Below are 16,137 nucleotides of genomic sequence, written 5' to 3' on the forward strand. Positions count from 1 at the left end.
ATTGTCATATGCCTCAAAATGATTGATCAAGCTTGGCAGGAGGTTTTGAGGCGCACCTTGAACTCTGCTTGGAAGAAGCTGTGGCCTGGTGCCGTCTCCGCATGAGATTTGGAGGGCTTCCACGCAGACCAAATTGAAGAGGATTTTGAAAATGTTGACGATCCTGAATCTGTTGCTCAATCTGAAGTTGCCGAGATCGTTACACTCAGGAAGTCCATAGGTCTGGAAGTTGATGATGCAGACATCAATGAACTTATCCAGGAGCACCAAGAGGAACTTATGACAGATGACCTGAAGGAGTTGGAGGCCATGCGAGTGAACATCGTTCAGAAAGAGCACAGCGTGGGCGAGGAGGATGACCCACTGACAATGGCAGAAATTAAAGAGGGTCTACATGGCTACTTTAAAATGGTGGCTCGCGTAGAAAAGAGACGCCCAGAAAAAATTCTAACAGGTCGTACGCTTGAGCACTGTAATGAAGTTTGCCTGAATTATTTCAGGAAAATTTTAAAAAGCAGGCAGAAACAAGCTTCTTTGGACGAATATTTTACTAAGAGGCCTATGGTAGAAGCAGACCAAGCGCCAGCTAAGAAACGAAAGAAAAGTGGCAGTGATGAAGAAAATATGTAGTGTAATTAAATTCAGATAATAGAAAACGTAAAGTAAAAAATAAGAAATAGAAAAAGGAAAGAAAGAGAAATTTTATTTCAAGTGTATCATAAAGTTAAGTGTTAATATTTCCTGCCATTTGTAGATGCTTTTCCTAAAATTAAGTGTTAATGTTTTCTGTTATTTATAAATCTGTTTTGTAAAGTTAAGTGTTTATGTTTTCTGCCACTTGTACGTTAATGTTTTCCGCCGTTTTCATCCTCCTCTACTGCCCCGCACTTCGCTCTCGGACATCGCCTCCCTCCAAAGGTAAGGTTCTACTTTTTTCTTACTGTTTTTCTAACTATTTGCTCTAATTAAACTCTTCTTTTTCAGAATATCAATGTTAATTTATTATTAAATGTGGTGCACATCCTTTTTATAATTATTTAATGTGGTGTTTTACATGCAAAAGGCGACTCGCTACACAAAAAAAAAATCACTTTATGAAAGCCCTTATGGAACCAATTGATTTTGTGTTGCGAGGCATCACTGTAGTAGTTGGTAAAACTGTAGCAAAGAACAAGACCACCACTATTATTGTTTTGGCGAATGGAAATGACTTATTCCTAAAAAAGAATTCTGCTGGCCAAACAGAACCTTTGGTTAAACAACTAGAAAAAAACTGTTGAAACAGCTATAAACAAGACCAATAATATTATAGTTATAGGTATTCTCCCAAGTCTTAAAGTCAGTCACTTTACCCCCAGTAAGGCCAAAGGGATAAATGAAAGGCTTAAGGCCATAGCCTATGCCAGAGAAAGAAAATTAAATTTATAGATCTTTTGGGACACTTTCTACGGCAAGAGATGGAATACACTTTGGAGGAAAAGGAAACCAACTTTATCTCACCCTGTACAATTACTTAAGAACAGTAGACCAAGAACAAACTAGGGCCTTAGAAAATCCTCTAATAACAAGGAGAGGAAATTTGGCGGAAAACTTTGAATATACAGATAAAAGTAAAACTAAAACACTAGTAAATCAGGGAAACTAGCAAATCCACAGAGGAAGAGAAATAACGATAGAAAATTTCCTCAGAGTGGCACAATTCAATGCGCAGTCAGTTAGAAACAAAATGGAAAACTTCAGGGCAACGATAGCTAGTAAGGAACTAGACGTCATAGGCATTACCGAGACCTTGATTCAAGAAAAGGCAAAGCTTTTTATCAGAGAATACAAAATCCCAGGTTTTAAGCTTTTCAAGAAGAATCACCTTACCAAAAAACGTGGAGATACTACCCTAAAGAGTTATGAGGTACTTTGACTGGCCAGACAGTACTACATTGTATCCTTCTCTCTGGTTATGGTTCATTTTCCCTTTGCTTACAAACCCATTGAATAGTCTGGCCAATTTTTTACATATTCTCCTCTGTCCTCATACAACTGACAACACCAAACAATTCATTTTCACCCAAGCGGTTACTGCACTGTAATTGTTCAGTGCCACTTTCATCTTGGTAAGGGCAGAAGAGACTTAAGCTATGATAAGCAGCTCTTCTAGAAGGACACTCCAAAATCAAACCATTATTCTCTAGTCTTGGATAGTGCCATAGCCTCTGTACCATGGTCTTCCACTGTCTTGGGTTAGAGTTCTCTTGCCTGAGGGTACACGGGCACACTATTCTATCTTATTTCCCTTCCTTTTGTTTTGTTAAAGCTTTTATAGTTTATATAGGAGATATTTATTTTGATGTTACTGTTCTTAAAATATTTAATTTTTCCTTGTTTCCTATCCTCACTGGGCTATTTTTCCCTGTTGGAGACCCTGGGCTTATAGCATCCTGCTTTTCCAACTTGGGTTGTAGCTTAGCAAATAATAATGATAATAATAATAATAATAATAGTAATAATAAAAATTACTTAAACCCCTTAGAAATTGAATTAGAAACCGAATGTGAAGTGACAAGTGCAAATACTAACACCATAGAAAAAACATATCCATACTAGTAATATACAGACGACCACATCTGTCATGCCGTATCACACATGACTTTTTGCTTAAACTCTTACCGTCGTCAATTGTCCTGACTTACATTCGGAGGCTACCATTCAATTTAGGACAATCAACTTATTCCTGGCTAGCCTATCTATAACAAACCAAACCTTGGCATAGGCTAATACCGTGTACATCATAGGCATAGGCTAATACTGTAAGCCTAGACTTAAGGTTAAACTTAACTCTTGCTGTGGAGAAGGACGGATCTTTGTGTGTAGTGGAGGTTGAGGGAAAAGCTGGTTCCCGGGGTCTTTTTATTTCTTACTTCTACAAGTGCTAGTACATGACAGGTACTCCAAACTGGTACCCAGTAATACAAAGTCTTCATTTAGGACAACGATCCTATGTCAAGCAACAAGCAATTTGTAGTCTAGGCTATACTGTACTGTTACCTAACCTACTGGTTACGCTGCACAGTTAGCTTGGCAACTCAAGAATAAACACTTAAACAAATCTTGGAATAATATTGCACATCTTAACTCAAGGTTGGTGGCAGAATTCCAACCACATGCATGCGCAGCATGAAGCAGTTTCCATGATGGCAAAATTATTGTAACCTTATTTGATAATTCTGTTATTACATTTAAAAAAGATAGCCACAAATGCACTCTGAGCTTACCTCGCACAGCTACGCCTTTGTTTACCTTGTACACTCAATCACAAACTCTCAACCGCAGACACAACTACTCCTTTGTTACGCCTCTCTACGCCTCTGCGTATGCACACTCGATCCTACACCATCTCAACCACGTGTGGCTAACATAACATTTTGATGAGATGAAAACCAATTTGTTTATTAAGACCAATAATCTACAAGAATTACCATTCATTGAAATGAAAAATTTCTGTCATTACACATCAAACACAAGAACAGGAGGAAAAGCTGTACAGACTACTTGGACAAGAAGTTAACAATAAGCTACCTGTCCTAATGGGAGACTTCATTGCAGCAGGAAACTGGAACACTATGAATTTTACATCAAACACAGGGATATTGGCTACTATAATTTGTCAACAATGAATCCCTCCATCAGTTGGTCGATAAACTAACCAGGGGTAACACTATACTCGATATTGTGCTAACAACAGAAGAAAATTTAGTATCCAGTGTTTTAGTAGGTGAAAATATTGGCAAAAGTGACCACAAAATAGTTAGGTTTCAGGTAAATATTCGTCATCTAAGCGAAAGGAAAGTTATAAAAAAGTTAGACTACAGACGTAGTAACTGGATAAAACTGAAAAAATAAACCAAAAATTTAGAATAAGGCAAAACAGAGAGCGTAGATACACAATGGGACTTCTTTTAGAAATATGTAAAGAAAAAAGGGCCAAATGTATATTGCATAGAAAAATTTTACCAAATGGAACTGCACAACCTAAGTGATTCAACAGAAATAGGGCCAATGCAACAATTAGTAGAGACAGCAAATCATAAATCAATGGGTCCACAGCCTTCAGTTCATGAAATTTCCAAGTACAAGAAGTTAACCGAAAAGTAGACAAACTAGATAGAAAGGCCAAGATCAATGAAGAGAAAAGAGTGGCTTCACTAGTAAAGAAAACTCTATTTTTTGCATATGTAAACAATAGATAACCAATCCAAAACAACATTAGCTCATTAAGAGACTCTGAGGGTAATCTGATAACGAGTGATTTGGGAAAAGCCGAACTGATGAATGCATATTTCACAACTGTATTCACTAAGGAAGAATCAACGCCCCTCCCCAAACCAGCTATCAAATATGAAGGGACACAACCATTAAATCGAATCACCTTCACAGTGGATGATGTCAAAAAGAAAATACAAGGACTCAGCAAGTTTAAGACACCAGGTCCAGATGATATACTGTACATCCAAGAAGGATTATAGAATTAGAGGAGGGGATAACCCCCAACTTTTACAAAATGTTCCGAAAGACAGACAATGAAAGAAAGGCGCCACAAGGATGGAAACTAGGCAAGGTTCCTCCAATCTACAAGAAGGAACTAAAAGAAGAACTTAGCAACTACAGACCTATGTGTCTAACTTCAGTGCCTTGCAAAATTTTTGATTCAATTGTAGTAGATTCAATGGTAGAACATATAGAGAAAAACAATCTTCTGATAGACAGCCAACATCGTTTCAGACAAAAGGGATCATGTGTGACAAATCGTTAGGAATTTTTCCACCATATGTCCAGCATTTATGACAAAAGCAGGGCAATAGACATCATACACCTAGATTTTCAAAAGGCCTTTGACAAAGTTCCGCATAGAAAGTTAATGGTCAAAATTAAAGCACTAGGCATCAATGACAAGCCAGCTGAATGGATCGAAGATTGGCCAACAAATTGAAAACAGAGAATTGTAATTTTTGGAGAACCGTCAGAGTGGGCAGCTGTTACAAGTAGAGTACCTCAAGGATCCATCCTTGGCCCATTGCTATTTCTAATCTACATTAACGACATAGATTTAGGATTAACTAGTAGAATAGCCAAATTTGCCAAAGATGCTAAACTAGGCATAAATACTGTGAACCCAGAAGACATAGAAGCCTTAAGAGAAGATCTGTTGAAGCTAGGAGAGTGGTCCAGAAAATGGCAAATGCCTTTCAACTGTGGGAAATGTAAAGTCATGCACATAGGTTATAGTAACCCACGTTCAGATTACTCACTGCTGGGTAATGGAATAGAAAGTGTGAACCAGGAAGAAGATCTCGGTATTATTATCAGCAAGGTTTTGAAGTTCACCAAACAGCATAAATGCTGAGAAGAAGTCACAAAAACTAATAGGTTACATAAAGAGACAATTCAAGTACAGAAACAGACACTGTACTACAGGTGTACACATCTCTAGTAAGCCCTATCTAGAATACGAATTTCAATTCTGTCTTTCAAGTATTCAGAAGGACATAGATCGACTGGAAGTAGTACAAGCTAGGGTCACCAAACTAGTCCCAACAATAAGGCAATTTGTATATAGACGGAGGATGAAACGTTTGAAATTATTTGATCTACAAACTTGACAACTAGGGGACAGTTAATAGGGGCATTCAAAATTCTTAATGGATAACAAATGTAGATAACAACAATCTTTTCACAGCACAAATCAGTCCAGAGGTAATTTATAGAAACTGGAATTGAAAAGATAGAACGCCACTCAATGTTGCAGTTTCTTTACATTCAAATTAGCAAATACTTGGAATAGACTTCCAGCGGATGTAGTAAACAGTAGCACGGTAAACAAGATCAAGAATAAGTTTGATAAGATCATAAGAAGTGTCTGAATGCTTAAACTTTAACTATATAGCTCTATCAAAGAGCAAATGGAGTGTCCGAGGATGTACTCAAAATTCTTTGAGACATCAAAAATCCTTGTAACACTTTCTCTCTCTCTCTCTCTCTCTCTCTCTCTCTCTCTCTCTCTCTCTCTCTCTAATAAAATTTTTACACAATATGTTTAGCAATCAGGACAAAAACAGTGCAATGGACATCATATACAGTACCTAGATTTTCAAAAGGCTTTTGACAAAGTTCCTCATAAAAAATAATGGTCAAAATTAGACCGCTAAGAGTCATTGACGAGCCATCTGAATGGACTGAAGATTGGCTAACACAGAAAACAGAGAGTTATAATCAATGGAGAAGCTTCTGAGTGGGCAGCTATTACTAGCGGAGTACCTCAAGGATTCGTCCTTGGCCCATTGGTATTTTTTTTCTACATTAACGACAGAGATTTAGGATTCTAGCAGAATAGCCAAATTTACTGATGATACTAAATTTGGCATAAATGCTGCGAACTCAGAAAACGTAGAAGCCTTAAGAGAGAATTTAGTAAAGCTAGAGGAATGGTCCAGAAAATGGCAAGTGCCTTTCAATTGTGGGGAATGTAAATTCATGCACATATGTTGTAGTAACCCACAATTCAGGTTACTCACTTTTGGGTAATGAAATAGAAAGTGTGGACCAAGAGGAAGTTCTCTGTATTATTATCAGCAAGGATCTGAAGTTCACCAAACAGGATATAAAAGCTGGAAAAAAAGCACAGAAACTAATAGGATACATAAAGAGACAATTCAAATACAGAAACAGACATCGTACTACAGCTGTATACATCACTAGTAGGACCCCATCTAGAATATGGAATCCAATTCTGGGCTCCAAGTATTCAGAAGGATATAGATGGACTGGAAGCAGTACAAGCTATGGCCACCAAACTAGTCCCAACGCTAAGGCAATTTAGATATAGATGGAGGATGGAACTTTTGAACTTATTTGATCCACAAACTTGACGACTATGAGGACAGTTAATAGAGGCATTCAAAATTCTTAAAGGAATAACAAATGTAGGTTGCAATAATCTATTCACACTTAGCACAGATCAGTCCAGAGGTAACAGGTAAAAGCTGGAATTGAAAAGATAGAACACCACTCATTGTGGAAATTTCTTTACATACAAAATAGAAAATACTTGGAATAGACTTCCAGCGGATGTAGTAAATGGTATTAAGGTAAACTAGTTCAAAAATAAGTTCGACAAGATCGTAAGAACTCTTTAAATCCTTAAACTAATTCGCCCTACCAAATAGCATGTTGAGTCCCTGAGGATTGACTTAAAAGTCCTTGAGACATAAAAAATCTTTGCCCCCCCCACTCTCTCTCTCTCTCTCTCTCTCTCTCTCTCTCTCTCTCTCTCTCATTAACAATGGAAATTTTTTTTTTATATTCTTTTAAGAATCTCTCTTTGTTCCGACACAGAGACTTACCTCGAAACACTTTCTTAGGAGTTGCTGGCATCTCCTCTCTAACGACCAGAGTTTTGTGTAGTTTACCTTACTCCCATTCTCTATAGTGACCTGCTAGCAGGAGAGAACGTGACCTGGGGGCAATGCCCGAGGTCGGCCGTGTGGCTTTGCGCTTGACCCAGCCAGTAAGTTTTCTGGTCGCGTCGTGTTCACACGCCGCTCCTCATTTTTCTGTGCGACCCCCTTTGTGTTCGTTACCATGTGGTTACCACATGGTCTCGATTCCTTCACGAGTGATTAGTACCTTAACTGTGTTCTTTTATGATCGTTCCTTTGTGCTATTACTGGCGTTTTAGTGCTTTCCCTTTGCTTTATACTTGTGTCTAGCGATCTTTTTGTTGTGCTGTGGAGCACGATCGCCGCTGTCCTGTTCCTAGAGCCGGGAAATCGTGTAGGGCTTTCTTGTCAAAGCCTGTTCGCCGTCAGACACGTGTCCCGAATGTGCCGATTGGAGCAAGGTCCAGTGGGTGAAATGCGGCACGAAGAAGAAGAAGGCTTCGAAGAGGTCTCCTAGGGAAACTAGCTTGTCCTCCCCTGCGACGTCGGCAGGAGAGGGGTCAGGTAGAGTGCATTCTTCTTCCCCTACCCAGAGTAGGGGACGAGGTAATCCTTGAAGTGTAAGAAGTTGGTGCCTCTTTCCCAAGGGAGTGATGTTGTGGGGGAGTCTTCTTTGTCCAGGGCAGATCAGGCGCCTGCAAGTGAGTGTGTGGGGGTCCGAGGGACGCGACTCTCTTGTAGGGACCGCGTCTCGGCGGAGGACCCCATGTGGCCTAATAATGTTCCATTTTTTATCACCAGATTCATGGGTAGAGGCCTCAGGCGCGTCAGCTACGGAGGGTGCTTCTGCAGAGAAGAGTCCCAGCAAGAGGATCCGCTGGCTTGGGATGTACTAAGGACGCAGTTGAGGTCCCCACTGGACATGGAGGAGGGCCTATGCTAGTCCTTCCCCTTCATGGCTCGTTCAACGGCGTGGTTACCGGCAAAGCCATCAGTTCCAGAGAGTTTTCTTCTGCCATCTACGTCAGGATTACGTCGTAGCCTCAAGAAGCCACAGTCCGGTATGAGGTCGCAGTACGAAGGCAAGTCAAACTCATCGGGGCGTGATCCGTCAGGCCCTTCGAGCGAGGAACGTCGGAGAAGACACAGGACGAAGAGAAATCGGTCTGTGGGGAGGAACTCCCCTTGCGGTCTCCCACAGGATCTCGGGACAGAAGTCCCCGTTCCCCTCCATACAAGATCAGCAGACCAAGCTCTCCACAAGGGACTTGGGTCTCGGTCCTAGGATGGGCAGCCTCGACAGGTCTCCCCATCGAGATGATAGACGGGGACGGGCACCTCCGTCGAACTATTTCACGGAAGAGCCCGTTCCGTCGTCCAGGACCTCGAGGAGGAAGGAAACATCGGGCGAAGAGGGTAGAATGAGCTGAGGGTCCCGTCAAGGTCCCCGTCGGATAGGCGTAAAGCCGCGAAATAGACGGCTCTACCCGACTGGTGTGGGGAGTCGCTGTTTCGGACGGGCAGCCTTGTCGAGCCAGCTCATACGAGCGGTCGACAGGGGCGGCTTGCTCCGTCGGGCAAGCCCACGAAAGCCTCTTCCCCCTCGAAGTGAGACAAGGAGGACGGAGGTTCTTGCCTCCACGGCAGTGCCCATCCTCAGTCCACAACCTAGGGCGGAGGCGCCCGTCGCCACAGCTCATCAACCCCGGACGGAGTACCTGGTTTACGGCAATGAGGGCATGCCAACGGAGGACTCCATTTACAGGACGGAGGCCCTCGTCACCACGGCAAGACCCATCCTAGCGGAGGACTCCGCCTTTAGGACGGAGGCCTTCGCCACCACGGCGATGCCCGTCCTAACGGGGGACCCCGCCTACAGGACAGAGGCCCTCACCACCATGACTATGACCGTCACAACGGAGGACTCCGCCTATAGGACGGAGGTTCTGGATGCCACGGCAATTCCCGTCCTGTGTAAGCTCAAAGTCCTGTCTACAGTCACGAGCTCTGTAGGAGGCTTTGCGGGGGCAGCCTCGACGAGTCAGCCCGCGAAAGGAGTCGTCGAACACCTTCACGGAGGAGCCCGTCCCCTCCTCGAAGGCTCGAAATGACGGAGGCACCTGTCTCGCGTGGAAGGGCTTAACCGCGAGACTCGTCAGAGCGGAGGGACCCGTGCTGACTTTACACGTGCACGGATCCCTCCATGGCACCTCTCCACGGAGGAGCCTGTCCCTTTATCAAAGGCTCGTTAAGTGACAGAGGTGCCCGTCTCTCCGGAAGGTCTTAGCCGCAGGTTCCGTCAGAGCAGAGGTGCCCGTGATGAATCTACACCCCATCGCCGGACGGAGGACTTGGGTACGGACGTGAATCTTGGAGGGTGATCTCCTTGATAAGGGGACACAAAATTGAGCAGCCATTACCTCAAGAAGTAGTTGACTGGCGCTCTGGCCTTAACAGGATTATGGAAGAACCTGTCCAGAAGAAGTCATCTTTGGCTCCTTCCGAGGAGAGGGACGTAAACTTGGGCGTACCCATATTGATAAGGTGTTTACCCGCATAGGGACACCTCCAAAGGTCACAGTTCAGCCAAACTGCTACAGGGCCTGAAATCACAAAGCAAGTATTATGCTTTAGAAGGACGTCCACTTGGGGCTAGCGAGAGGATGTCCTAGTAGGGGGAGGACAAGGTGCCCTGGAAGACCGGCCAAATCTCAGTTGACCCAAACCAACAGAATGACTTTCTTGGGAATAACCCTGGATTCGTTACAGGTCAAGGCCTTTCCCATCCATAGACAGGCTGGACAACCTGGACCAAGTACTCTTTCCCTTCCTTCGAGGACATCCCAGAAGTATGAAGGATGGGCAGAGGTTGGTAGGACATCTGGTGTCCTTAGAGAAGCTAGTTCCACATGGGAGACAGAACCTAAGGAGGGTTCAATGGAACTTAAAGGAGAATTGGAACCAGAGAAGTTCCCCGGACAAAGTGGTGCCAGTCCGGCAAGAAACCAGACAAGCCGTAGAGTGGTGGCAGGATCGGTCACACACTCTAAAAGGGATGCCGCTGTCCTCCCAACCTCCGAAATACGCCAGTTTACGGACGGGTAGAAAGGAGGAGGGGTAACGCATCTCTGGGGAAAAGACAGCGAAGTGGACTTGGACAGAAAGGGAGAAGTCCCTACACAGCAATGTCCTGGAGATGAGAGCGGTCCAGGAAACCTGCAAACATTTCACGGAAGACTTGAAAGGGAATTCAGTGGCCCTGATGTCGGACAATGCAACCGTGGTTGCATACGTAAAGAAGATACAAAGGGCCTGTGACCATGCCTCTCCCCAGCGCAGGACGGAGGAAGTGGTTGGTGAGTCGACGTCGGCGATGGAGGACTCCGCGTATAGGAGGCTACTCGCCTTGATTAGAGGCTACAATAGCCTGGTGGAACCCGTCCCACAGGAGTGGAGGCATGGACCTCGGGCTTGAACAAGTTTCTAGCCTACACCGCCCAGAAGAAGTCCTCACTTTCCCTCCCTGAGGCCAGGAATGTGGGAATTGAAAGAACCCACATAGAGTTAACCCGCAATAGCGATTCCAGCACAGGCTATAGAGCGGCGAAACTCCTGCAGGGACTTAAGGCCCAAAGTAAATACCACACGTTGGAAGTTAGACCAAACGGGGCATGCAAGACAGGGGAAACCCTGGACATCCTTTGCCAGGGCTTCTCAGACGGAAGGGCGTCATCAGCTGCCACCTTCTCCCAGTCTGAGTCTGCTGTTTCAGAGGGAGGGCTGAGATCAAAAGAGTTGTGCAATCTGGCCCTTCAGATCCTGGATTGGGAAGGAAAAGAGGAAATCAACCTGACAGCAAGCTTCATTCTGGGGAAGAAGAACGTCCTAGCAGACGGCCTCAGCAGAAAGGGACAAGTAGTAGCGTCGGAGTGGTCCCTGCACCCACAAGTGGCAAGCGACATCATTCAGATGAGGGGGCCCCCGGTAATGGATCTGTTTGCAACAAGGTTGAACGAACAACTCCCCGTATTCTGTTCACCTGTCCAGGACCCGAAGGCGGCAATGGAGGACGTGTCTCAACACAGATGGGACGACCTAGACATGTACGACTTTCCCCCCTTCTCCCTAATAAGTCAAGTCCTCAACAGGGTGAGGGCAGCAACCAACCTAAAGATGACTGGTAGCGCCTTTGTTGACCGGAGAGAGAGTGGTTCGCAGACCTAAAGACTCAAGCCACTCTCCCTCCCAGGACTCTTCCCAACATACCAGACCTATGGAGACAACCACGTGTTCAGGTTTCACGAAACCCACAAGCCCTTCGTCTTCGCGCCTGGAGGTTATCCAGCGCCTCCTGAAAAGACAAAGGTACTCAAGCAAGATAGCTAGGAGGATGCCCCTTTACCTGAGGAAATCCTCTACGGCCGTCTACCAATCCAAGTGGACCATGTGCGTTAAGTGGGCAAGGACAAGAAGATAAAAACCTTAGAAGCATCCGTGCCCATTATACCTGATTTCCTGGCCCATCTCAGGGATAAGTTGGCCATGACAGTCCCATCGATTAAGGGAGTTCGAGCTGCCCTTGGTCAAGTTTATCTCCTGAAAGGCATAGTTCTGGGTTCTTCAAGACAGATATCCATGCTCATCAATGCTTTCGAGCAATCAGGCCCCTTCTGCCCTAAGAATCCCGAATTGGGACATGGCAAGAGTTCTGGATATGCTCCAAAAACCACCATTCGAACCCTTAAGAGACATCGTAGACAAGAATCTCACATTCAAAGCGGTCTTCTTGTTAGCGCTAGCCTCAGCTAAGAGGGTGAGCGAGCTACAAGGATTATCGTATGAGGTGGAGCACTCTAGACTAGTGGATGGAAGGAGATAACCTTTAAGTTAGTCCCCTCCTTCGTCGCCAAGACACAGGATCCGTCAGTTTGGGTTCCGAGGTTTGAGAGCTTTACTATCCCAGCAATCCCAAATGAAGGAAACCAGGAAGATTTGATATTGTGCCCCATCAGGGTGATTAGGAAGTATCGTAAAAGAACGGCGAAGCTCCGCCCGTCTATTATTAAGAACCTCTTCGTTTCCTGGGGTAAAACGAAAAAGAACATCTCCAAGAATACAGTTTCCTTTTGGGTCAGACAAGGAATTAGGCAAGCTCCCTCAAATAAGGGGTTTTCAGTGCCAAGTGAACCCAGGGCTCATGATGTTAGGGTTCTAGGCACCTCCCTTGCATCTGAAAAGAACATGTCGGTAGCTCAGGATCTTCGAGCAGGAACTTGGTCTAACCAGTCGACATTCACCGATCATTATCTCAAGGATGGTACGAGGAAGTCCCGGGATGGGCTTTCGATCGGGCCGGTCATCTCAGCCTTCCATTCGGTTTGACGACTTAAGCCCCGGGCTCGATAGTGAAGCACAAATAATCTAGACACAAGTAGGCTTATTTTTTGCTTTCGCCTTTTCCCCCCTCTCGCTCGTACTATCAGTCGTCCTCAGAGCTATCGCTCATTAGACAAGCCTCAAGAATCGCCAATATACATCAAGCACAACAAGGAATATTTGGAAGGGTAAGTGTTATAACACACTTAATGAGTCCCTTGTGTAGTTTATCCTACTGTCCTTCGGGGTTTAGCTCTAGGAGGCACTCCCACCTCCTAAAGTGTAAGTCTCCTAAGAAAGTGTTTCGAGGTAAGTCTCTGTGTCGGAACAAATCACAAATTTTTAGTAATTTGTATTTTTCCTAACATACTTACCGAGAAACACTTTCGAGTTATGGCCCCCCCAACCATCCCCACAGTGCCTCACTGACCTCGAGTATTGTTCCTTACATAAAACTTACTGGCTGGGTCAAGCGCAAAGCCACGCGGCCGACCTCGGGCATTGCCCCCAGGTCACGTTCTCTCCCGCTAGCAGGTCACTATAGACTATAGAGCATGGGAGTAGGGTAAACTACACAAAACTCTGGTCGTTAGATAGGAGATGCCAGCAACTCCTAAGAAAGTGTTTCTCGGTAAGTATGTTAGGAAAAATACAAATTACTAAAAATTTGTGATTTTTATTTCAATAATCTTGTAGTTTCTCCATGAAATAATAAGCTCCACTTGCATAGTATCGAGTATATCAGGAATTTATTCTCTCTCATAATTAGCTAAGAAAATTACTTTTCAGATTGAGTGGTATTTTGTTCTGTATTTTAATCACAGTAAATTCTATAATGCTGCTGAAAATATAAGCAGGATAGCAGATGTGTTCAGACTGCATTGTATTGTTACATTTGTAATTTTTTTTTTTTCAGAAGAAACAGAGGAAGGAGGAGAAGTGGAAGAGGAAAAAGAAGTCAGTTACATAATTTCTATTGGTGTCCACTATGCCAACAGCAAAATGAGCAGGTACATTACTTATCTTGGAAAATTAAATACTTTACTCTGTACAGTAGTCAAAATCTGTAAAATCTGACTGCTTTTTGTATTGCATATTACCAACAATATTGGTAAAAAAAATTGTGCATCTCATAGATGTTTATTGTCATGAAAAATAGATAAAAGTTAAACCTGTTTGGTGGTGTTAAATAAAATAATAAAATTAACTTTTCAAAGTTTTGAGTTGTGTCTATAGAATTTTGCATACAAGTCAGGATCATCTACATGGATACTGTATTAAAAATGATTTTCTCCATCACAAAAGGGAAAAGTGATTGTGGAAGATTTGAATTGTGTCTCATGCCAGTATGCTAGCTATGTATTGGCCGTTTTATCTTTGTTTCAATCTAGTATTTTAGCTATTTATTGGCTGTTTTGTCTTTGTGTGATGGGAAAAGGAATATTTAAAAATATCAACAAGGACTGGATTAGATGGAAAAGGGGTAAAATGCACAAAATACTCAAAGTGGAGTTAAATTTAAAACACCGGGTACAAGGAAGGCTCGGAAAGCATGGGATGACACAATATCATAGCATAGATTTAGTGTAAATATTGTGACAGGTATATAAAAAGAAATTGAAATAAATATCGACATCAGTCAATGATCAACACTGATTTTTTTACCATAGAAATGGAAGAATGTATTAAGGAGTGCAGGGCGGTGTCTTGGAAGTTACTGTATGAAGTTGACCTGGTGTTTGTATAATCATTGTGAGAGGTCTTATAATTGTATGAAAGAATAGAGAGTGGAAAAGATTAAAAAATACCTTGAGCAAAAAAAAAAAAGAAGCTTGTGAAAAACATAAAAGGGAAAAATAGATATTTGGAAAATGTGATGTAATTGGAATACGAAATTTTAAATGCCTGAAATTTATAAAAAGTGCTTGCAGTAAAAACAAAAGAAAGATAAATTGAGGATCTGAGATATTGATGGACTACTGATAATTTGTGAATTACTGTATTGAGAAAGTGGTTTTGAAGAGTTGTGGCTACAAAGTGTGATCAAAAGACAGACCCGTGAAGTATGAAAGTAAACTTAGAATTCAAAGAGTTGAATGGTTTTGTCATGTGATGATAAAAGTTGAGACTGTCAGTCAAAGTAATACTTATGAAAGGAATTATATGTAACCACTGGAAAGGGGGGAAAAAAGTCTTAAGGTCGTATATGAAGACAGTCACTTTATCTTACAGGGGGAAGTCCAGTGATGCTTTTCTTTGACAAGCCATTTTTTGGCCAACCCTGTTTAGTAGTCTGCTATTTAATAAAAATAATTCAGTCAAAAAGTACAGTACAGTATATGAAAAAAACAATGACTGGTATTTATATATATTTTTTTTTATTTATTAGTAATTCATATAATCTTTCTCATCTGCACAGTGTATTATTCATAAAGAGAGGTGCGGTTATTGAGGCTGATAAGAATATACCAGCCCAGATTCGATCAATGACAATAAGCGAAGGGTCCCCGTATGAAACCCTCCATGCTTACATCGCTAGTGCAGTTGCACCTTTCTTCAAATCCTACGTTAAGGAGTCTGGCAAAATAGAAAGGCAAGTAGTATGGGTTATGTGTGTCACCATGAGACTGTACTATTATTTAATTTCTTCCAGTGGCATGAATTATTCATATACAATAGACCTGTGATTAAATGAATTCGTTTGTTTTGGTTATTAATTGGGCATATTTATAACAGAGGAGGCTTCTGCCGTGGAGAAGAACACATGAAGTAGATATGTAATTGAAGTAATTAGTTCCTTTTGGTTAATTGAGCGTATATAAAACAGAGATGGGGACAAAATGGCTCCTGCCGTGGAGAAGAAAATCGCCGAACTAGAGATGGGACTTCTTCACCTGCAGCAGAATATTGACATACCTGAAATTTCTCTCCCTATCCATCCTACAGTGGCACAGGTGAATAGTTATGAAAAAATAAATACTGTACAGTATATAATTATGATGGTAACATTATACTTCCTAAACGTTCCAAAGGTACACTACTGCTGTTAATAATTGACAAGAACTTAGTTGCGATTTTATGAAGGTTTATTATTATATACAGTGTACTACTGCATATACGAGAAGTTATTTTATAGGGAATATTTTTTTGATATCTCGTTTTCCTACTTCCGTAGGTCATCAAGAAGTGCGCAGACGAAGGAACGCGGCCCAAAGTTGCAGACTTTGGTGACAGAGTAGAGGACTCAAATTTCCTTAACCAGCTACAGAATGGGGTAGCTAGATGGATCAGAGAAATACAAAAGGTATTAAGGGGCAAAATAATGGACTCCCCC

At 42.6% G+C, this 16,137-nt stretch overlaps 1 protein-coding gene across 2 annotated transcripts in view; it reads left to right on the forward strand.

The window, feature by feature from the left end:
• Positions 1 to 16,137, forward strand: part of LOC137625988 (dynein heavy chain, cytoplasmic-like) — a 770,344-nt gene that overhangs the window by 104,402 nt on the left and 649,805 nt on the right. For both annotated transcript variants that reach the window (XM_068357067.1, XM_068357068.1), the window contains exons 3-6: positions 13,720 to 13,813; positions 15,223 to 15,396; positions 15,631 to 15,757; positions 15,979 to 16,107. In XM_068357067.1, coding sequence (XP_068213168.1) covers positions 13,720 to 13,813; positions 15,223 to 15,396; positions 15,631 to 15,757; positions 15,979 to 16,107 — 524 coding nt within the window. The remainder of the gene's footprint in view (positions 1 to 13,719; positions 13,814 to 15,222; positions 15,397 to 15,630; positions 15,758 to 15,978; positions 16,108 to 16,137) is intronic.

This window comes from Palaemon carinicauda, chromosome 33, assembly GCF_036898095.1.
Source record: "Palaemon carinicauda isolate YSFRI2023 chromosome 33, ASM3689809v2, whole genome shotgun sequence".
NCBI lineage: Eukaryota > Metazoa > Arthropoda > Malacostraca > Decapoda > Palaemonidae > Palaemon > Palaemon carinicauda.